We start from the raw sequence: 22,059 nt of genomic DNA on the forward strand, positions 1-22,059 counted from the left end.
ACTGGAGACCATGGTCTCAGGGAACATCTAGCTCAATTGGCGTAACAGTTTATAAAGAAAATGTTCTACATCCTACTTTGGTTGAGTAGCACCTGGGGTCTTAAAAACTTGTGAGCAGCCATCTAAGATACTCCACTGGTCTCACCTGGTCTGGAGTAAGGGAGAATGAAGAAAACCAAAGACACAAGGAAAAGATTAGCCCAAAGGACTAATGGACCACAACTACCACAGCCTCCACCAGAGACTGAATCCAGCACACCTAGGTGATGCCTGGCTACCACCACTGACTGCTCTGACAGGAATCACAATAGAGGGTCCTCAACAGAGCCAGAGAAAAATGGAGAACAAAATTCTAACTCACCAAAAAGAAAAGACCAGACTTACTGGCCTGACAGAAACTGGAGAAACCCCAAGAGTATGGCCCCCAGACATCCTTTTAACTCAATACTGAACCACTCCTAAGGTTACCCTTCAGCCAAAGATTAGACAGGCCCATAAAAGAAAACAAGACTAAATGGGCACACCAGCCCAGGGGTAAAGACAAGAAGGCAGGAGGGGACAGGAAAAGCTGGTAATGGAGAACCCAAGTTCGAAAAGTGGAGAGTGTTGACATGTCATGAGGTTGGCAACCAGTGTCACAAAATAATATGCGTATTGTTTAATGAGAAACTAAATTGCTTGTAAACCTTCATCTAAAGCACACACACACAAACACACACACAAAATGTCCTATAAGGAGCACTAATGGTGCAAAGGTTAAGCACTCCTAACCGAAAGGTTGGGGGTTTGAATCCCCCAGCAGTTCTTTGGAAGAAAGACTTGGCGACCTGCTCCCGTAAAGATTAAAGCCTAGAAAACCCTGTGGCATCTCACAACTAACAATTTAGGAGTGTAGTGGTATCTCATTGTTTTAATTTGCAATCCCCTAATGACATTCGTTGTTGACCATCACACATACATTTGAGACAGCATTTAGAGGTAATCCGACCCTCATACAGCCTGGGATGTATTTTGTTTCCTAGCTCATTGAGGTGAGTTATTCAGAAGCCCTAAAAAATAAAAATGACCCAAGAGACAGAAAGGGCTACATAAACCAGCGACTACATCAGCCTGAGACCAGAAGAACTAGATGGTGCCTGGCTACAACTGATTACTCCCCTGACAGGGAACACAACAGAGAACCCCTGCGGGAGCAGAAGAGCAGTGGGATGCAGACCCCAAATTCTCATAAAAAGACCAGACTTAATGGTCTGACTGAGACGAAAAGGACCCTAGTGGTCATGGTCCCCAGATCTTCCGTCAGCCCAAGACGGGAACCATTCCCAAAGCCAACTTTTCAGACAGGGATTTGACTGGACAATGGGACAGGAAATGATGCTGTTGAAAAATGAGCTTCTTGGACCAAGTAGACACATGAGACTATGTGGGCAGCTCCTGTCTGGAGGGGAGATGGGAGGGCGAGGGGTTCAGAAGTTGGCCGAATGGGCACGAAAAGAGAGAGTGGAAGGAAGGAGTGTGCTGTCTCATCAGGGGTATAGCAACTAGGAGTATATAAAAATAGCAAGGTGTATATAAATTTTTGTATGAGAGACTGACTTTATTTGTATACTTTCGCTTTTAGCACAATAAAAATTAAAAAAAATGATAAAAATGACCTTCAGACACACACACAAATCTCTGCCATCCACTTTTCCTCCCTTTCTCCTCCCAAGCCTTTCTTCTCTTTAAAATGCCTGTTATGAAGACAAAGTAACACAAAATAATGTCAACGATAAGCTTTTAAGATTTTTTAAAGAGTAGTTTTATTATCGTGTTTAAAAAAACGAAGTAAAAAGACTAGAAAAAAATTCCAAATGTCAACAACGATTGTGTAATCTAAAATTTTTTTGAATTTCTAAAACATCCAGAATATACGGGATTTACAAAGAAAGGGAATTTAAAAAGCAAATCTCTGAAAATGGAAGCGCAGTTTCCAACCATCAGCTGGGTCAGGCTTTTGGGGAAGATGCCTCAGTTTCTGAAATTTCAGGCCTTTTGTTGGGGAAGAAAGAGGCGGGCGGGGCAGAAAGGACCGTGCTTGCAGTTCTTCCTCCGGAGCCTCGCAGCCCAGTGGCACGAACCAAACCTGCACGCTCAAATCCTACTCAAATGTACTACACTAAACGCCTCGGCGATCGAGCTCTCCCTCGTGGTCCTTTTCCCAAAACCCCACAGAACGAGGTAGACTAACACGAACGGCCCGAGGACCATGGAGAGGATGCTGGTTGACCGCCCGGCAGAGGGCTCGCGAGACATGGCGAGCCGCTCCGCCAGGCCCCGCCCCTGGCCCGCCCAGACTCCGCCTCCGAGCCTCCAAGCTCCGCCTCGGAACTTCCTGGCTCCGCCTCGGATCCGCGCAGGCTCCGGCCCCGCCCGCCGCCCTCACGTGATCGGGCGCCGGGTCCAGCCTGTTGCTGATGCTGCTGTACGGCGGTCATCATGGAGCTGGCTCTGTGTTCCTGCCCCGTCCCGCGGCTGCTGTTGCTGCTGCTCAGCATTAGCGCAGGTAGGTTCGGGCAAAGGTCGCGAAATCCGCATCAGCGACTCGTGCTTCTTTCTCTTTCCAGGGGTGAGGAGAGTTTGTTAGTGGGCTTGTACTTTTGACAGGTCTCTTTTTCCCTGTTCTTATATTGATTTTGAACTCACCCACCCCGTTTTTTGTTGTTGCTTTTTTATTGTAAATGCTTCCTCTACCCTGTCCTGGGCTCTGGCTTCCCCGCCTTCCTCCCTGTCCTAGTAGAAGCCGTTGTGCAATAATGTATTATTTGTGGAAACTGCCGATCGATGAGCCTTCCACGATCTTGAGGTTTCCACCTCCTTTTTCTGTGACTACTAAATGAGGTTATAATGCCTTTTTTTTTGAGCTAAAACATGTGGTCAAAAAGACTCTTAAAGCCGTACCATGAATGAGACCTTTATTGAGATAAGAGTTTTCCCCTCTGTTCAGAACGGACAAGGTAACATCTCCCCGCACATGGAAATTTTTTGACAAAAATCTTGTCGTTTTTAAAATGATGATTTACAAACTGCTTTTGACTCTTTTCACTCTTAATGGCTCACCAAAATGTCTGCTGGTCTGGATCAAGAACTGAGGATTTGAACTGGCCACACACTTATCATGTGACCTTAGACAGTTGCTTAATAGTTTTTGTTTTCCCTTTTGTAAAATGGGGGTCATTTGGCCCTTCAGCTTTTTGTCTGGGAAATGTTGTAAAATATGTTGTCTGAAAAATTTTAACAGTGGTCGCAAAATTTTAACAGTGGTCCCTGCCAGGGAAGGGAGGAGTGCAGGGGTGGGGTCCAAAGTGATCGGATCCATATCTGTCATTTTCAGGGAGACTGTAATCTTGCCTTACTTGTATGAGTAAGGGTAAAAGTTATCTACCGTGTGTGTGTGTGTGTGTGTGTGTGTGTGTGTGAGAGAGAGAGAGAGAGAGAGAGAGAGAGAGAAGTGCCCAAGGAGACATCTTCTAGCCACATCTGTAATGTTTTAGCCATATGTAGAATGTTTTGCTCTTCTGGCCACTTTCTGGTTTTCTCAACCTCCATTCATATAATTTGCAATACAACATCTCTTCTTCATCTACTCCTGACTCTTCTCTTTTGGAACCAGTTTTTGTTCTTTAACTTGTCAGAGGGCTTGAAATTTGAGAAAAGAGAAAGAAGGCAGGAAAGTCTGTCCCCTATGGGGGTAGATATACATTATATATACCTACATATATACATAAGTGTGTGTGTGTATATATATATACAAACAAATATACACACACATTTATATATACATACATATAAATATATACACACACACATACATGTCTCTGGTGGCACAGTGGTTAAGTGCTGAGCTGCTAAATGAAAGGTCAGTGGTTCAAACCCACCAGTTGCTCCACAGGAGAAAGATGTGGTAGTCTGCTCCCATAAAGGTTTACAGCCTTGGAAACCCTATGTGGCAGTTCTGTTCTGTCCTACAGAGTCGCTGTGAGTTGGAATCAACTGGATGGCAGTGGGTTTAAATCACCTAAAAACGTGAAACAGCTCATCTCTGACCCAGCATGGCCACATCTACCAGGCTTGGAATTTACCTGGACATTAGACACTCTTCAGGGAAATCCAACTGTGCTTCTGTTTCAGGAACTGTTGTCAGCCGGCCCGTGGAGGAGGGCAAGGAAGTATGGGATTATGTGACAGTCCGCAAGGATGCCCACATGTTCTGGTGGCTCTATTATGCCACCAACCCCTGCAAGAACTTCTCAGAACTGCCCCTGGTCATGTGGCTTCAGGTAAAAGTGGCTTTGCTGCCTGCACTGGGGTTGGGGTCAGGTTTCCCCCACTTATTGCTTTTCTTGTTCCCAAGGACTCATGACCGGGTAACCAGAACCAATCAGTTGCCATTAAGTTGATTCCGACTCATGATGACCCCATGTGTGTCAGATTAGAACAGTGCTCCACAGGGTTTTCAATAGCTGATTTTTCAGAAGTAGATCCCCAGGCCTTTCTTCTGAGGCACCTGTGGGTGGACTTGAACCACCAACCTTATGGTTAGCAGCTGAGCACATTAATCATCTGCACTACCGGGACTTCTCTCTGTTGGGTAGGGGTGCAAAGGCAGGCTGCTCAGCAGTGAAGCCCTGATTTGATTGGTCCAGCAGCCAGCTGGGGGTGTCTTAGAGCTGGAGGCTCCACATCCATCTGAGTCTAACTGAGGTAATGGTATAGCCAAGGAGCCTAAATCACAGGGTGAAGGGATCCCAGCCTTTTGCTGGGGTCTCTTAATATGATTCAAGCCAGTTGCAAGACCCCTTACTGAAAGTGCCTAATAGTACGTTAGATTTTATACGCATTGAAAGGTTCAGAAGCAAAGACAGGATACGTGACCAGTCTTTATTTCTTTCTTCTTCTCCTCCCAATCCTTTTCTAGACCCTACACTGCTTGCCCTTGGGGAATGCTGACCTTTTTCTTTTTTTTAGACAGCTTTATTGAGACATGATTCCCACACCATATATTTTACCCATTTGAAATGCACACAATTTGGGCCACCAGTGTCGCAAAACAATATCTGTATTAGGTATTTAATGAGAAACTTATTTGCTCTGTAAACCTTCATCTAAAGTACAATAAAAAATAAAATGTACAATTTGGTGGTTTTTGGTATATATACCCTTATGTGCAACCAATCTCCATATCAAGTTCAGAACATTTTCATGGCCTCGTGTAGCTTTCACTCCTTATCCTTCCCTCTCCCCAGCCCTAACCAACCACTGCTCTCCTTTCTGTATCTATAGATTTCCCCATTCTAGACTTCTGTATAAATGGAATCACATAATATGTGGATTTTTCTGACTGGCTTTTTTCACTTAACATAATGGTTTCAAGGGTTATCCAAGTTGGAGCTTATATCAGTACTTCATTCCTTTTTATGGCTGATACACACATTTTGTTTGTTCATTCCTCTGCTGATGGACACTTGGTTGTTTCCACCTTTCGTCTAGCCTGAATAATGCTACTGTAAACATTCACGTACAAGTTCTTGTATGGACATAGGTTTTCATTTCTCTTGAGTGTATATCTAGGAGTGGAATTGCTGGGTCATGTAGTAACTCTGGAAACCCAGGTGGCATAGTGGTTAAGCGCTACGGCTGCTAACCAAAAGGTCAGCAGTTCGAATCCACCAGGTGCTCCTTGGAAAGTCTATGAGGCCGTTCTCTGTCCTATAGGGTTGCTATGAGTCTGAATCAACTAAGCGGCAATGGGTGCTGGGGTATAGTAAGTTTGGAGCTCTGGTGGTACAGTGGTTAAGAGCTTGGCTGCTAACCAAAAATCCACAGTATGAATCTACCAGCTGTTCCTTGGAAACCCTATGGGGCAGTTCTCCTCTGAACTGTAGGGGCGTTATGAGTTGGAATTGATGGCAACGGGTTTTGTTTTTTTTTTTTTAATATCTGTGGAGAAAGGAGCCCTGGTGGCTCAATGGTTAAATACTTGGCTGCTAACTGAAAGCTTGGCAGTTCAAACCCACCCAGCAGCTCCACAGGAGAAGACTGGTGATCTCCTCTCATAAAGATTATAGCCTTGGAAACTCTGTGGGGCAGTTCTACTCTGTCCTATAGCATTGCTATGAGTCAGAATCAACCCCACAGTAACAGTTTTGGTTTTTTGTTTTTTCGTTTTTTTTTGTATGGTAACTCTAAGTTTAATTTTCAGGGAACTCCCAGATTGTTTTCCAAAATGGCTGCACCATTTTACAGTCCCACCAAAAAGCCAATTTTTCGAAAGAGTTTGCCACCAGCCTTTTGTATCTTACTGTGAATTTTCAGCCCTACCCTGTCCCGGAGCATGTTCCTGTTTTAATCTTGATCTCTGATTGTGGAATTGAGAGCAGGCCAAAGATCCTTCCTGGTATTCCTGAAATATCTGTCCAGAGATGGTCCACGCCTACCTGGAAGACCAGTCTCTAGGGAGGGGTTAAGGAGCATGGTCTCGCTTCAATTTCCCTTCTGGAAAATGTGGGCATGGCCCTGCGAGGGGGGTTGGGGGCAGGGGGCTCACTAGTAAACAGGCATCCCGGGGCTCAGCTCCATGCAATGCAAATGCAACTTCCTCCAAAACTGCCAGTAGGGAAGGACCCTGCCTCCTAAGCCTTTTGATACCTTTCTGGGTAGAATAAAGATGATCAGTTTGCAGGGAGGGGGGTCCCTCTCTCTTGTGATTATCGCATGTGGCTCCTTTAAGAGCTGGAGGTGAGGCTCAGCCCAGTGGTGGTTGCGGTTGTTGTTAGCTGCTGTCTAGCTGGCCACCGGCTCATGGTGACCCCATGCACAATGGGATTGGACAATTACGATTCGTAAGGTTTTCTTTGGCTGATTTTTCAGAAGTAGATCACCAGGCCTTTTTTCCTAGTTCATCTTAGTCTGAAAGCTGTGCTGAAACCCATTCAACATGGCAGCAACACACAGCCTCCACTGATAGATGGGTGGTGGCTGCCCACGAGGTGCATTGGCCAGGAATCAAACCTGGGTCTCCTGCGTGGAAGGTGAGAATTCTACCACTGAACCAGCATTGCCCCCACCAGCCAGACGGTGCAGATATGAACATGTCTCAGAAGAACCCATGTGTATCAGCCCATGGAACTTTTGTCAAGTGTGAAGAGTGGCTGGAGGCCAAGGTGCTGCTGAAGGCCAAGGTCATGGAGCCAGATGAGCAGTGGACAAGCCCAGGCCTGCCAGCTGGGAGACCTGGGTTCTGGGTAGCCTTCCTGCCACCTGCAGGAAGACACTTCCTTCCTTTGGACCTCTGTTTTCTAATCTGGGGGATTTCAGTGGTTTTCAGACTTTTTCTTAACAGCGGAACTATTTGTCCCTAAGTGAAAGCTTACATAAATAAGTAAGCCCAGGCAGAAAAAAGCGGAAGTTCCCTGGCTGGCGAGGGGAAGGAGTGCAGAGCCCCTTGTGCCCCGCCCCCCGACCTGCGCACCCTCCCCTTTGCCCAGGCTGCCCCTGAGGCTCTGTCTCTGCTCTCACGGGAACACAATTCGAAAAGCCCTGACTTTCAGAGATTGAAAACTGTCCTTTGGTTGACTGCAGAGTAGGTGGTTTAATTGAATCGATTGCCACCATTTTAAAATCAGGAAATTTCCTTCTTTCCAAAAATGAGGAGATCTAGCACAGTTAACATGCTCATCTGTGTTAGGTTAGAGGTATAAGTCTACCTGGGGGCATCTCAGGAGAAAGTCCTGGCAATCTGCTTCCGAAGTCAGCCGTTGAAAACCCTATAGAGCACAATTCTACTCTGACACACATGGGGTCACCGTGAGTCACTCAAGGGCAACTAGTAGCAACTTGGGGTGTGAATTCACTGTCCCCAGAGCTCCAGACAGGGGAGGCACTCTCCGGGGGCCTCCCAGCTCCCTCCTGGTTTCCTTTGCTCCATGCTGCCTGAGCCCCTATAGACGCCGGTCTGTGACTCCCTGGTCAGGTTAGCCCTGAGATGAGGTGCTCTTTGAAGGTAGACCCCTGACAGACGCTAACCTGCTCTTCTCCATTTCCCCAGAGACCCAAGGGAGAAGAAAAAGGATTATGATTAAGGGAAAAAAAGCTCAATTTAGATTAAAAGGAAATCTATTTTAATAGCCTGCAGAGGAAGCAAGCTCTGACTTCTCTGTGGGCATCTTTGAGAATCAGGTCGCATCGTCTGCGCTATTTCAGGTGCACTTCCCAGAGGTTTAAGCATTGCAGTTGGTCCACTGACACATTCACCGCGTTTCAGAGGAGCCAAGGCAGTGTCCTATCCCAAGGCCTAGGCAAAAAAAGATTGTACAATGGAATGTTCTCCGACAGAATAAATGTGTCCTCCAGCCAGTTTCCCGTTGCCGTTGCCATTTTGGGGTGGGGGTGGGAGGTCACTCCTGTTGTCATCATGGCTTATCAAAATCAGAAAGGGGAAACGGGTTTCTGCTACAAAGACCAAGCCCCCAAGGATTTCCAGCTTCCCCCTTTTCTTTTGGTTCTACCCTTATCCCAGTAAGTGGTACACTGGGCAAAAGAAACTCAGCCTCCATGCGAGGATACGTAGTTGGCCTCAGTATTTTTCATATATATATAAAATGAAAATATTTATTGTGCTTTCAGTGAAAGTTTACACAGCAAATTAGGTTCCCGTTTAACAGTTTCCTCACAGTTTGTTCAGTGACATTGGTTACAGTTTTCACAGTGTGTCAACTTTCTCATTATTTCCATTCTAATTGTTCCATTTCCAGTAATCTAGTTTCCCTGCCCCCCTGCCTTCTCGTCTATGCTTTTGAGTAAATGTTGACCGTTTGGTCTCATATAGATGATTTTTTAAAGGCGCACAGTACTCATGGATGATAGTGTTCATTTTATGAGCCAATCTGTTATTTAGCTAAAAGGTGACTTCATGGAATAGTTTTGGTTCAAAGCGTAAAAGAGTATCTCAGGGCTATAGTCTCAGGAGTCCTTCAGTTTCAACTGGTCCAGTAAGTCCAGACTTTTTAAAAATTTGAGTTGTGTTCCACATTTTGCTCCTATACTTCCATCAGGATCCATCTATTGTGTACCTGATAAGAACTGTCAGTAGTGGTAGCTAGCACCATCTGGCTCTTCTGTGATCAGGGTAAATGAGCTGGTGGTTCCTGTAGACTGAGTCCTGTGGACTAGTTTCTTCTCTGAGTCTTTACTTTCCGTCTTTCTCTTATACTTTGTTTCTTTTATAGAGGCCAATAGTTGTGTCTGAGATGGCTGCTCACAAGCTTTTATGACCCCAGGTGCTACTCACCAAGCTAGGATATAGAACATAAAGTTTACGTACTATCTTATGCCATTGACTGAGTTGTCCCATGAGACTACGGTCCTAGGCTTTCAAACCCAGTAAACCAATCCCATGAGGTATTTGGTTAAGTCTAAGAAGTATCTGTGTTTGTGCCCCACTTGGTTTCAATTTATTACATAGTATGCATTTTTCCACATTGCCACATAGTTTCTCCTAGTCCTTGATTTTGAATGGCAGGGTAACATTCCATCTTCTAGAGGAACCAATACATACTAACCAGTTCCCCTGCTGCTGGACAGTCCTAATCTGTCCCCACCTTTGCTGTTGTTGTAAATAACGCTGTGATGAACATCTCTATCTAGTTCATGGACTTTTTACTGCTGTGTTAGGAAATCTTAAGCTACAAACTGTATATAATTAGGGTGTTTTTTTTTTTTATAGCTTCCCAATTTAATAATATTTACCTTAGTACTGGTTTAGAACATTAAATAGTCTCATAAAGTCTTTCTTTATTGGGGTGCTCTTGAGTTGTCATGTTACCTCTTCACCCCAAATCTGCCTTGTCTTTTTTTCTTTTTCCTTTAGATTTTCCTCCGTGAATTGCCCTGGCCCCCGTTTTGCCTGAACTATTCCATTCCATCTCTCTCTGTGCATGTCTCCCTTCCCTCCTCAGCCTGTTTGTGCGCAGGGAGGCAGTATTCTTTTGTTCTAGGCCTATCTCCCCACCTCAGCTAATAACACTCTCCTCATGGTCTCCACAGGCTAGCTGGCACCCTAGATCTTGTCTGTCAAAGCACTGACCAACCTTTCCCTGTCTCCTGCCCCTGTTTTGCCCCTTGGTTTCTCTTCTGTCTTCCCATTTCTCAATCCATCAGACCTCACAGAACCTCTGTCTCTCACAGTCACACCAGAGTTGCCTGTGGGGGCACCCAGCATCGAGCTTCAGTTCAGAACCCTGCCTCGCCCCACCGTGTGGGTACCCAGAGCAGCAAATGCTCCTGCCCCAGGACTTTTCATCTGCCATGTTAGAGCCTGAGAATCTCCTTATTTAAGTTCTCCTGCAGTCTGAGTTCCTTATCAGTCCACAGGGACTCTGAGGACAGTCTCCCACATCAAAGCGATGGCAGGGAGGGGTTGGTAGAGTGGAGAGTCACGAGGCCCAGGATCTAGTCCAGGCTGAGCCGCTAATTGACCGAGTGACCTTGGCCAGCCCTATCCCATCTTTGAATCTTACTGCTCATCTTTGACCTGAGGGGAGTTGGACGAAATGTTCTTTAAGGTCTCTTCCAAGTGTGAAGGTCAGTGAGCCCTGTGGCAGGTAAGGCCAAACTAGGGAATCAGGAGTTAGGGAAGTTCCCTCAAGGAGCTCTTAGTCCAGGTCTGTCTGTTCAAACAAAGAAGACTCCACAGTTACCCAGGGTGTTCGATTTGTGTAGAAGCCCCAATTCATTGGGTGAATTGTATCTTTTGTGTACAACTCTGACCCTGCCAAAATCATTTATAGTGAATGTGATTATCTGTTGTAATGACAGGTATAACTACAACTTTCCCTGGATTTATTTTTGTTTCTTTCTCTTCCACAGGGGGGTCCAGGAGGTTCCAGCACTGGATTTGGAAACTTTGAGGAAATCGGGCCCCTTGACAGTAATCTCCAACCGCGAAATACCACCTGGGTACAGTGAGGATTGCCCCTAACGAAACCTGCTGTGTGGGCTCTCAGAGGCTGAGCCCCACCCTGCCCTCCCAACTCTGAGTGGAGTTACAAATTTAGCAGTTCTGCCCTGTTCCCCTACCACCACCACCATCATGTGGTCCATCTTCCCCAGCTATACTGAGGCCTTGGGTGCGTGTCCACAGGCTTCTTCTCTAGCCCAGCGTCTGCTGTTTCCTCTGCTGTTCGCCCACACCATTCCCTCATGGCTTTCCCATCCCCGTGACCTTTCTCTCTACTTGCCTTCAGAAACCTACTCTAGCAGCCATACCCTGGACCTTGTTGTTAGACACATAGTACCCATCTCTGAAATCTCAGTTTCTGGGATCCCACTCTCTCTCCGCAGCCTCTAATCTTTTCATCTCTTGTCTACCTTGCTGTATAATTTACTCCTTCAAAGTATATAATTCAGTGGCTTTTCAGTGCATTTACAGAGCTATGCAACCACCACAACAGCTTTCAAACATTTTCATTACCCCCCAAAAAACCCATACCCCTTAGCTCTTACCTTCTAACCCCCGCCCCCTCACTCCCAGCTCCCGGCAACCACTAATCTGCTTTCTGTCTCCATAGATTTGCCTGTTCTGAACATTTCATATGGGCGGAATCATACAGAATGTTCTTTTTGACTGGCTTCTTTCCCGTAGCATAATATTTTCAAGGTTCATCCATGTTGTAGCATGTAGTTTCATCCCTTTTTATTGCCAAATAATATTCTCTTGTATGGACGTACCACATTTTGTTTATCCATTCATCAATTGACGGACATTTGGGTTGTTTCCGTATGAATAATGCTGCTATAAGCATTTGTGTACAAGTGCTTGTGTGGGCATATATTTTTATTTCTCTTGGGTATATACGTAGGAGTGGAACTGCTGGGTCATGAGTTAACTTTATGTTTAATACCCCCAATTTTTTTTTCTTTTTTTAATTGTGCTTTAAGTGAAAGTTTGCAGATCTAGTCAGTCTCTCATACAAAAACTTAAACACACCTTGCAGTACACTCCTAGCTTCTCTCCGCCTAATAAGACAGCACGTTCCCCCCTCCACCCTGTATTCCGCATGTCCATTCAGCCAGGCTCCTGTCCTCCTCTGCCTTCTCATCTTACCTCCAGACAAGAGCTGCCCACATAGTCTCATGTGGCTACTTGAGCCAAGAAGTTCACTCCTTACCGGTATCATTTTCTGTCGTAAAAATAGGCCAGTCTAATCCCTGTCTGAAGAGCTAGCTTCGAATACCCAAATATTTTTAATATTCCTCATCTATCCTGTCTTCTCCATCACCACCAGTGGCTGCTTGCAGACTGCCATCTCCAATCCAAATCACTCCCTTGTTTAACGTCTTCAGTTACCTAAAAGGTCTGATCAGACTCCTAGGCATAATCTGGCCCCTGCCTACCTTCAGCCCGTCTCTTGACACTTAGCCATGTACACTCTACTTTCATTCTTCTGCCACGGCAATGTCCTTGGCTTGGACTACATTCCATTGGCCACCCATTCACATCCACGTCACAATAATCACAACTACTTTAAGACTCAATGTAGGGTCCCCTCTCAGTCCTTTGAATTTCTCATCTGTCTCTACACTGGTCTTCCTTAATTGTACCTTATTACTCTTGCTTCAGGGTCTTTGCACATGCTGTTTCCTTGCCTGGAACACTCCTGTACTCAGCTCCAACTAAGATGTAACTTCTACTTGCAGTAGGAGATTACCCCACTAGCTTGACCCAAGCCTCTCAGAGCCAAGAGGGCAGCATGGCTGGTGCAAAGAAAACCAAGAGTGAGAAGACCCAGGTCCTAGCCTTGATGTTGCCATTACCTACCCAACTTGGTGACCTTGGACAGGTCCCGGGCCCTTTTTGGGCATTAACTTCCTGACTAGTAAAGGACATGGCTGGACTATGTCATTACTAAGGATTCTTCCAGTTGTAAAATTCTGTAATTCTAAGCCTCTTTGGAAAAGACATTAGAATAAATTCTGTTCTCATAGTACAGGGAAGTCAGGCCAATGTGGAAGTTGGATTCATCTTGAAGAGAACTGATGCATGGTATTCAGGCCTTGAGAATACTCTCACTGCTTAGAGCCACTGTTCAGATTGACAGGGGGTGGTTGTCTTGGTCATCTCATGCTGCCGTAAAGGAAATACCACAAATGGATGGCTTTGACAAAGAGAAATTTATTCTTTCACGGTCTAGTAAGCTGTAAGTCCAAATTCAGGGCATCAGCGCCGGTGGAAGGCTTTCTCTCTCTATGGGCTCTAGGGGAAAGTCCTTGTCATCAGTCTTCTCCTGGTTAAGGAACTTCTCAGGCACAGGGACCCCGAGTCCAAAGGATACATTATGCACCTGGTGCTGCTTTCTTGGTGGTATAAGGTCCCCTTATCTCTCTACTTGCTTCTGTCTATTATACTTCAAAGGAGATTGGCTTAAGACACTATTTAGTCTTGTAGATCTCATCAATATAACTGCTGCTAATCTGTCTCATTAACATCAGAGTGATAGAATTTGCAACATGTAGGGAAATCACATCAGATGACAAAATGGTAGGCAATCACACAATACTGGGAATCATGACCTAACCAAGTTGACATGTATTTTGAGGGGACACAATTCAATTCATAACATTTGTATTGTGTGAAAAGCGACAGCTTGGATTCTTTGATCCCCATGTCTTTGCTATCTTTCCCTCTTGCCTCTCCAGCTAATGCTTTGCCAGTCTGTGTTCCCATCTTTTATAGTAAAAGAAAATCCCTTTTAACAACAGGATCATAACCCCGTGATTATCTTCACTTGTGTGGTTTTTGCTGCGCTCATGTAAGATGCTCAGAAGATAGTTATTGACCAACTGACTGACTGCAGCATTGGTTTTCCTCTGTGGCATGTAGCTCCAGTCTGCCAGTCTCCTGTTTGTGGACAATCCTGTGGGCACTGGGTTCAGTTATGTGAACGCGAGTGACGCATACACCAAAAACCTTGACATGGTGGCTTCAGACATGATGGTTCTCCTGAAAACGTTCTTTGACTGCCACAGAGAATTCCAGGTAAGCCAAGACTGGGAACAGCTAAGTCAGGGGCTGATAGTAGCCAACACGACATCCATGAGAATAAACTTAAACTTCCTTGAGAAATCAATACCCAGCTGATTTCAGAGAGAATCTTTTCACATACAAGATTGGGTTATGGGCTTTTGTTTCTGTCATCTGTAAAGCTGACTTTTAGCTGGAAAGAATGACCCTGCAGTCAGTTTTCTAGTCAGACAAGATAAGGGGGTGGGGGGGAACAAAGGCAGACTTGTTTTGTCTGGCCTGTTACCTGCAATAGAACTTTGAAATCAGTTTATGCAAATTAAAAACCACTCAGGATATTTTACTTCTTTGTATATTACTTTTCTTGCTAGACAATTCCATTCTACATTTTCTCAGAGTCCTATGGAGGGAAAATGGCGGCTGGCATTGGTCTACAGCTTCATAAGGTAACAGGAAAGATGACTTGTTGTTTTGGTTTTGGACAGAAAACGGATCATGTTACTTTTTAATACTCACGTGAACGTGCTTTCACTAGGAGCTCGTGCCTGAAGAGTAAGTCTGTAACAATAACCAAGAAAAGTTTTTAAAATAACAGTGAAAGTTGCCTTATTCGATATTAAACAAACTTTAAAGCTACAGTGAGGAAAACAGTGTGGCACTGGCATAGGAACAGACAAATAGATTGAACAGAACAGGGTAAAGAATCTAGAAGCAGAATATAAACAATGTGTGTGTGTGTGTTATGTATATACATACATATATACACCTATAAGTATTTTATATAATAAACATCGCTGTAATATATTTATGTATTAAATGTTTGGAAATTTATAAATATATTTGTATCGTACATATATGTAGTAAGATGGCATTTCAAATCATTGGGGAAGAATAGAATATTTAATAAATGGTATGGAAACAAATGGCTATTTGGAAAATAGTGAAGTTGGATTTTTGCCTTATGTAAAATAAATTGTAGATGGATTACAAATCTAAAAATAAAAATTCTTAGAGTGCCTGAAAATGCAGGAGAAAAGCTTTATAATCTTGGGTAGGAAAAGCTTTCTTTCACAAGATAAAACACGCAAAAGATGAAAAGGATGCTTGACATATTTAGACCACACACAAATTTAAAACTTCTGAGAGTTCCATATACAATTTTAAAAGACATATGATAGACGAGGAAAACATTTCAGTAAAACATAGAGTAGAAAAAGGCATTCATTTCAGTAAATCCATAAGAAAAAGATAATATCCCAGGCGAAAAACAGGCAGAGAATGTGGATGAGCATTTTATAGAAGAAATAGTACGAGCCTGGGGATAGATGAAAAATTCCCAACTGTTATTAGGAAACCAGGCCCATGAGATTTGCAAATATTTAAAAGATGGATAACACCGAGTTTTGGTAAGAGGTCTGGGAAATAAGTGCTCTCATGCACTTCTGATTAGATTGGAAATTGGGAAATCATTTTAAAAGGGTTGTTTGGCAGTATCTGTCAACTTTTAAAATACATGTGCCGTTTAAGCCAATAATTCCACTTCCAGGAATCTGTCCTGTGGAAATACTTATGCATATGTGTGTTTGAGAGCCCTCATGGCACCATGGTTAAGATCTTGGCTGCTAACCAAAATGTCAGCAGTTCAAATCCACAGCCATTCCTTGGAAACCTTATGGGGCAGTTCTATGCTGTCCTATAGGGTGGCTATGAGTCAGAATTGACTCAATGACACTGGGTTGGGTTTTTTGTTGTTGTTTGTTTGTTGATGTGTGTTTTAGAGGATGTTTATTATACCATTGCTTATAATGTCCATAAATGGCTGTCCATCAATGGCTGTCAGTTGGGGACAACTTAAAGTAGGCACATCCTTCCATGTTGGAGCACTTTGCAGCCGTCATAAAGAACAGATAGCTCTGTATGTACTAAGCAAGGAGAGTTGTCCTGCGGGTATTGTTAAGTGGAAAGAGCAAGTTGTAGAAAATTATAAGATACACGTTGTTTGTAAAACAAAGAGCAAGTTGTAGAACATTATGAGATACCTTGTTTGTAAAACAAAACATCTATATGTGGGTGGATGTATTACACACACTTGTGAAGACAAAGAAAGGGGTTAGAAGAATACCTAACATATTAAGTGCTCAGCTGGTCAGTGAGAATACACATGGGCTAGAGGTGAATTGAGGGAGGGCATGGAGGCCCCTGTGTGCCCTGGGCAAGGCCGTTTCTTGGCTGCTTTTTTTCAGGCCATTCAGGAAGGGAGCATCAAGTGCAACTTTGCAGGGGTTGCTTTGGGTGACTCCTGGATCTCGCCTATTGGTAAGTATGGGGTTTTCAGGCATTTATTTACTCCGCTTTCCCTCAACCACCCCTGGGACTTTTGGGCTGTGTTGTTCCAATCAAAGACCAAGGCAGCAGACACTTCTGGGCCCTTGGAGAGAGAAGTCAGCACAGAAGGTATTTGCTTTAGGAGCATTAGAGAGATTTGGGGATGAGAACTCATTTACAGAGCCCCTACCATGGGCCGCTGAGGGCTGGACTGAGTTCTCTTATTTCATTCTCACAACAAAAGCATCCAAGTCTGTGGTTGAAGGCATTGTCAAGGCTCAGAAAGGTGATGTAATTTGTCCTCTAGCACAAAATAAGTGGCCTAGTCAGGGTTCAAACCCAGGTCAGTCTGACTCAGTTCATTCCTTCCACCACTCTGATGTTGGAACAGGCATTTTGGAGTGAAATTCCCATCTGTCACTCCTGTTGATGGCGATTTGAGATTATCATCAGGTCCTGCAATCAGAGATTTGCAGTTTCATAATGAAGGTCTTTGTTGGGAATGCAGATAAGAGCTGTTTATGTTGCAGACATCCGGGGTGTGGCTTCAGTCAGCAGATGTAACATCTTACTTGGGTTAACTCTGACCCAGGGTTTCCCAACTTTGGCATGTTGACATTTGAGCCATGCAGTCCTTCTTGTAGGGGACTGTCCTGTGTATTGTAGGATGACTAGCAGAATCCCTTGTCTCCCAGCTAGACGCTAGTAGCACCACCCCCATTGTGACAATCAAAAATGTTTCCAGACGTTGTCCAATGTCTCTTGGAGGACAAAATGGCTCCTGGATGAGAATTATTGTTCTAACCTAACAAAAAGTGGTGTTTAACAGGCAAAAGGAAACTCTGGGGTTAGAAATCAGAAGAGAGTTGCTTCTGGAGGAAGGAGGGGCATGGGCTGGAAAGGAACATAAGGGAACTTTCTAGGGTGTCAATGCTGTATATATTGATTAGGGTGGCAATTACATGGGTATAGGCAATGACCAAAACTCATCTCAGTGTACATTTACGATTTGTGATATGTGACAATGCTCGTGACTGAGCTGGGTCCCTAATAGCTTTGGATATTCTGGTGCTAAATGGAACAGTGCTTTCTTGCCTTTATTCTTGGCATCTCCAGGGTAGGACTAAAATGTCACAAAACCGAGGTCTGAGTCAGTATGGAGAAAAGGGCTACTGTTTGTTTTCCCTTCCTGTTTGGACCTCATAGGACATCTTGAAACTGTTAGAGCCTTGACTGAAGGCTTGAGGGCCCAGCAGATGTCTGATTGAAAATCACAGCACTGGTCCTCACAGGTCCTCCTGGCCCTTTACAGAAAAAGTTTGTCAATCCTTAGTCTAGATCAAACAGGGCATGGGGTGCAAACAATTCGGTATTTCAAGAAACTAAACAAAGACACAGGCTTGAAGATGAAGGTAGGTCACAGACAATCTGGTATGCCTACATTTCTCAGGGTGTATTCTGAAGAATCTCAGTCCAGTGAGGTGGTATACAAAGAAGGGTTCCATAGTCAAGTAAATTTTGGAAGTGCCAAACACTGGTTCCACCTCCGGGGGATTCACAGGCACATTAAAGGCTCTGAGAAGTCCTGCAGTAAAGAAATATGTCATCAAATTCACCTAAAAAGACCAGACTTCATGGTCTGACAAACTGAAGTAACCCCTGAAACTATAGCCCCTGGATGCTCTGTTAACCCAGAACTGAAACCATTCCCAAAGCCCACTCTTCACGCAAGGATTAGACAGGACTATAAAACAAAAATTAGTATACATGTGAGGAGTGTGCATTTTAGCTCAATCAGATACATGAGACCATGGGTGGCTCCTGTCTGGGACAGGAACTGGATGAATGGCACAGGGAACCTGGGGTGGAAAGGGGGAGCGTGCTGTCACGTTGTGGGGATTGCAACTAATGTCACAAAACAATATGTGTATAAATTTTTGTATGAGAAATTAACTTGAGCTATAAACTTTCACCTAAAGCACAATTAAAAAAAAAGAAATATGCCATCATATTTTGCATAACTCCAAAGGTATTTAACCAAAGGACCATTTTTGTCTTTTAATACCTAGATTAAAATCCTACAGGACTGAGGTTACTTGAAACATACTTTGGGAAACTTGGTGCTAGTGAGCCATTGAAGGTTTTTGAGCCGAGGAGTTAACACAGTTAAATGTGCTTTACAGATTGAGGCCCTTAGTACTTTTTTGGCTTGTCTCTCTGTGGCACCTGCCTCTCCTAGTGTTATCAAAATTGTGAGCTTGTCTAAACCAAGTCTGTCTATCCTCTTTGGGGCAGTGTCTTAGTCATCTAGTGCTGCCATAACAGAAATACCACAAATGGATGGCTTTAGCAAAGAGAAATTTATTTTCTCACAGTCTAGCAGGTTACAAGTCCAAATTCAGGGCGTCAGCTCCAAGGGAAGGCTATCTTTCTCTGTTGGCCTTCTCATCAGTGTTCTCCTGGCCAAGGAGCTTCTTCACATAGTGACCCTGTATCTGAAGGACGTGCTCGGCACCTGGTGCTTCTTTCTTGGTGGTATGATGTCCCCAGCTCTCTGCTTGCTTCCCTTTCCTTTTATCTCTTGAGAGATAAAAGGTGGTGCAGGCCACACCCCAGGAAAACTCCCTTTACCTTGGATCAGGGAGGCGACCTGCGTAAAGATGGTGTTACAATCCCACCCTAATCCTCTCAACATAAAATTATAATCACAGAATGGAGGACGGCCGTACAATACTGGGAATCATGGCCTAACCAAGTTGATACACACATTTTTGGAGGGACATAATTCAATCCATGATAGACAGGCATCATCCTACTCATTTACATCTACTAAAGCTCTTTGCTGCCTTCAGGTCCTTAGTAAATTCTCAATATGTTTATGGAATAGAAACAAATCGATTGGCACTGTACCCCCAGATGCTTGAGTTTCGACTCATTAGCCTTCTTCCTTAGTTAGCTCCTTGGCAGAAGCTAGTGGCTCTAAGCAGGAAGAGCAAATAGGATGTACAGCAGAAATATAAGGGCGGGGAGGTATTTTAAGCTGTCAGAAAGCCTAGAAGTCTGCAGATAAGAGCTTCCACCTGTCCACCTACAGCCTGCCTGTGGGGATGCCATCACTGGCTGTGATCCACGTGCTGGGCCAGTATCAGACCAAATTAATGTGCCATCAGTTCTTCAGAGTCAGCTGAAGGACCTCTCCTTCACCCTTGTCCCAACTCCCAGAGGACGAGGTCACTTGGTCCTAAGGAGCCATAGATTGCTTTCGAACCCGTCCATCTCCTGTCAGCTCATCTCCTGTGTGGGCACTGATGAGTTAGGGAGCCTTCAAACCCAAAGCTACTGGTCAGTTCCTGCATCTGTCCCTTTCTGCTTTGGGAAGACAGCTAGGTTTTTCTTTGCAACAGACTTATTTTGTAAATTTGTGCATTCTTCTAGATTCGGTGCTTTCCTGGGGACCTTACCTGTACAGCATGGTAAGTAGATGGGTCCTCACCTCTGCACTGCTGTGGTGAACAGTCCAGCTCAACTCCCTGGCTTTGTCCTCAGTAAGGAGGAAGCTGGCCAAGTTTGCCTGTGTGGTTAATGCTGTCATCAGCTTAATGACCTCTGTTCTTTAACTGCTCCTTTGAAACCCTGGTGGCGTAGTGGTTAAGTGCTACAGCTGCTAACCAAAGGGTTGGCAGTTCGAATCTGCCAGGCGCTCCTTGGAAACGCTATGGGACAGTTCTACTCTGTCCTATAGGGTCGCTATGAGTCGGGATTGACTCGACAGCACTGGGTTTGGCTTTTTTTTAGGGGGGGGATTATTAGGCCTTGTCGTATTGAAGACAATAAGCAACATCTTAGGGACAAATAAACATCAGCACAGTTATCCCCTTTTTCTACATACAAGAAACATTTGTGTGTGTGTATGTGTGGTGAAAATATACACAACAAAACATATGCCAGTGGAATGATTTCTACATCTACGGTTCAGTGACATTGATTACGTTCTTCAAGTTATGCAACCATTCTCACCCTCCCTTTCTGAGTTGTTCCTCCCACGTTAAGATAAGCTCATTGCCCCCTAAAGTTCCTATCTAACCTTTCGAGTTGCTCTTGTTGTTTTGATCCCATATATTCTTAAAAGAGCATAGTGCTCAAGGAGCAGACATTTTTTTACTAGTTAAGCTAAACTATTGTTTGGTTTTAGGAAGACTTCTGGGGGTAATTTTGGTTTAAGCCTTAAAAATTATCTCAGGGCAGTAGTTTCAGAGGTTCATCTACCCTCTGTGGCTCCAGAAAGTCTACATTCCATGAGAATTTGAAATTCTATTCTGCATTTTCCAACTTTTGGTCAGGTTTCTTCTATACAATCTTTGATCAAAATGTTAAGGAGTGGTAGCTGGGCACCATCCAGTTCTTCTGGTCTCATGGCAAAGGAGACCCCCAACTTTTTATTATAAAAAATTTCAAACATGCAGAAAAATTGAAAGATTACTGTGAACACCCACATGTCTACCAGTTAGATTCAGTTAACATCTTGCTGTGTATCTTTCATCAGTAAATATTTGTGTGTACATGTGTTAGTTTTGCCAAATTACTTGGAGATAAATTGGCAGACATCATGAATTTTTATGCCTGGTTTTTTCATGCATCTCCTAAAAATAAGGCTGTTCGCCTACGTAACTGCAATACTCTTGTCTAAGAAAATTAACAATAATTTCTTAATCTAAAATCCAGTCCATTTCCAAACTGTACCACTTTTCCCAAAAATGTATTTTATAGCACTTATCTTCAAAGCAGGTTCCAGTTAAGGTTCATGATTTGCAGCTGGTGGTCAGACAAAAAATGGTTTATGAGGTGCGCACCCCTAATAAAGTTAGCGGGGAGCAGTTAAATATTAACTTGCTTTGTAAAGTATAAAGCCCAGTAACGATAGTAGTAACTGCCGAACTGTGTGGCTTGTAGTGATATGCTTTCATAGGTAAGCTCTCCTTTCTCCTCCTCTCCCTTTCCTCACCTTACCCCCAACAGCAGCAATTCCATATTGCTGTCCCTAAGTGTGCCCTTTTGTTCTTGGTTTGCATTCTAGTCTCTCCTGGACGACCAGGGTCTGGCCGAGGTAGCCAAGGTTGCAGAGCAAGTCCTGAATGCTGTAAACAAGGGATACTACAAGGAGGCCACCCAGCTGTGGGGGGAAGCAGAAGCGGTCATTGAGCAGGTAAAGGGGAACGTGCTTGGGGAAACCAGTTGACTGCTTCTTAGGGGTACAGGGCCTATGGAAAAAAAAAAAAAATGAAGGGGCTGGTGTTGGTAGGATTGGGATTTATCCCGAGACCTCCACCGACTTATTCTGAACAATAAACTGTGCGATTGATACCCGATGGGTCTGAGCAGGAATGTAGCAGCCTTTTGGTTGCTGTTGTTAGGGGCCATTGAGCCAATTTTGACCCTAGTAACCCCATGTGACAGAGTAGAGCTGCCTCATAGGTTTTTCTAGGCTGTAATCTTAGAAAGCAGATTGCCAGGTCTGCTTTCTCCTGCGGAGCCACTGGGTGGGTCCAAACAGCCAGCCTTTCAGTTAGCAGCTGAGTGCTTAACCATTGTGTCACCAGGGCTCCTTAATAGCCCTGTTACAGAGTTAGAAAGCTGCCCAGGCCTGCAAGACTTGCTTGTCCCCCCGCTGAATGTAC

At 44.3% G+C, this 22,059-nt stretch overlaps 1 protein-coding gene across 2 annotated transcripts in view; it reads left to right on the plus strand.

Moving 5' to 3' along the window:
• The first annotated feature begins 2,359 nt into the window (after positions 1-2,359).
• The window catches only part of SCPEP1 (serine carboxypeptidase 1), a 28,544-nt gene continuing 8,844 nt past the window's right edge, over positions 2,360-22,059 (plus strand). Inside the window, exons 1-8 of one of the 2 annotated variants that reach the window (XM_003414603.4) lie at positions 2,415-2,545; positions 4,171-4,319; positions 10,906-10,995; positions 13,919-14,074; positions 14,431-14,505; positions 16,303-16,375; positions 19,820-19,857; positions 21,459-21,587. In XM_003414603.4, the coding sequence (XP_003414651.1) occupies positions 2,479-2,545; positions 4,171-4,319; positions 10,906-10,995; positions 13,919-14,074; positions 14,431-14,505; positions 16,303-16,375; positions 19,820-19,857; positions 21,459-21,587 (777 nt within the window). In that variant the 5' untranslated portion in view covers positions 2,415-2,478. Of the gene's footprint in view, positions 2,546-4,170; positions 4,320-10,905; positions 10,996-13,918; positions 14,075-14,430; positions 14,506-16,302; positions 16,376-19,819; positions 19,858-21,458; positions 21,588-22,059 lie in introns of both variants that reach the window. The other variant, XM_064271278.1, reaches the window with a different exon arrangement.

This window comes from Loxodonta africana, chromosome 18, assembly GCF_030014295.1.
Source record: "Loxodonta africana isolate mLoxAfr1 chromosome 18, mLoxAfr1.hap2, whole genome shotgun sequence".
In the NCBI taxonomy this organism is placed as follows: domain Eukaryota; kingdom Metazoa; phylum Chordata; class Mammalia; order Proboscidea; family Elephantidae; genus Loxodonta; species Loxodonta africana.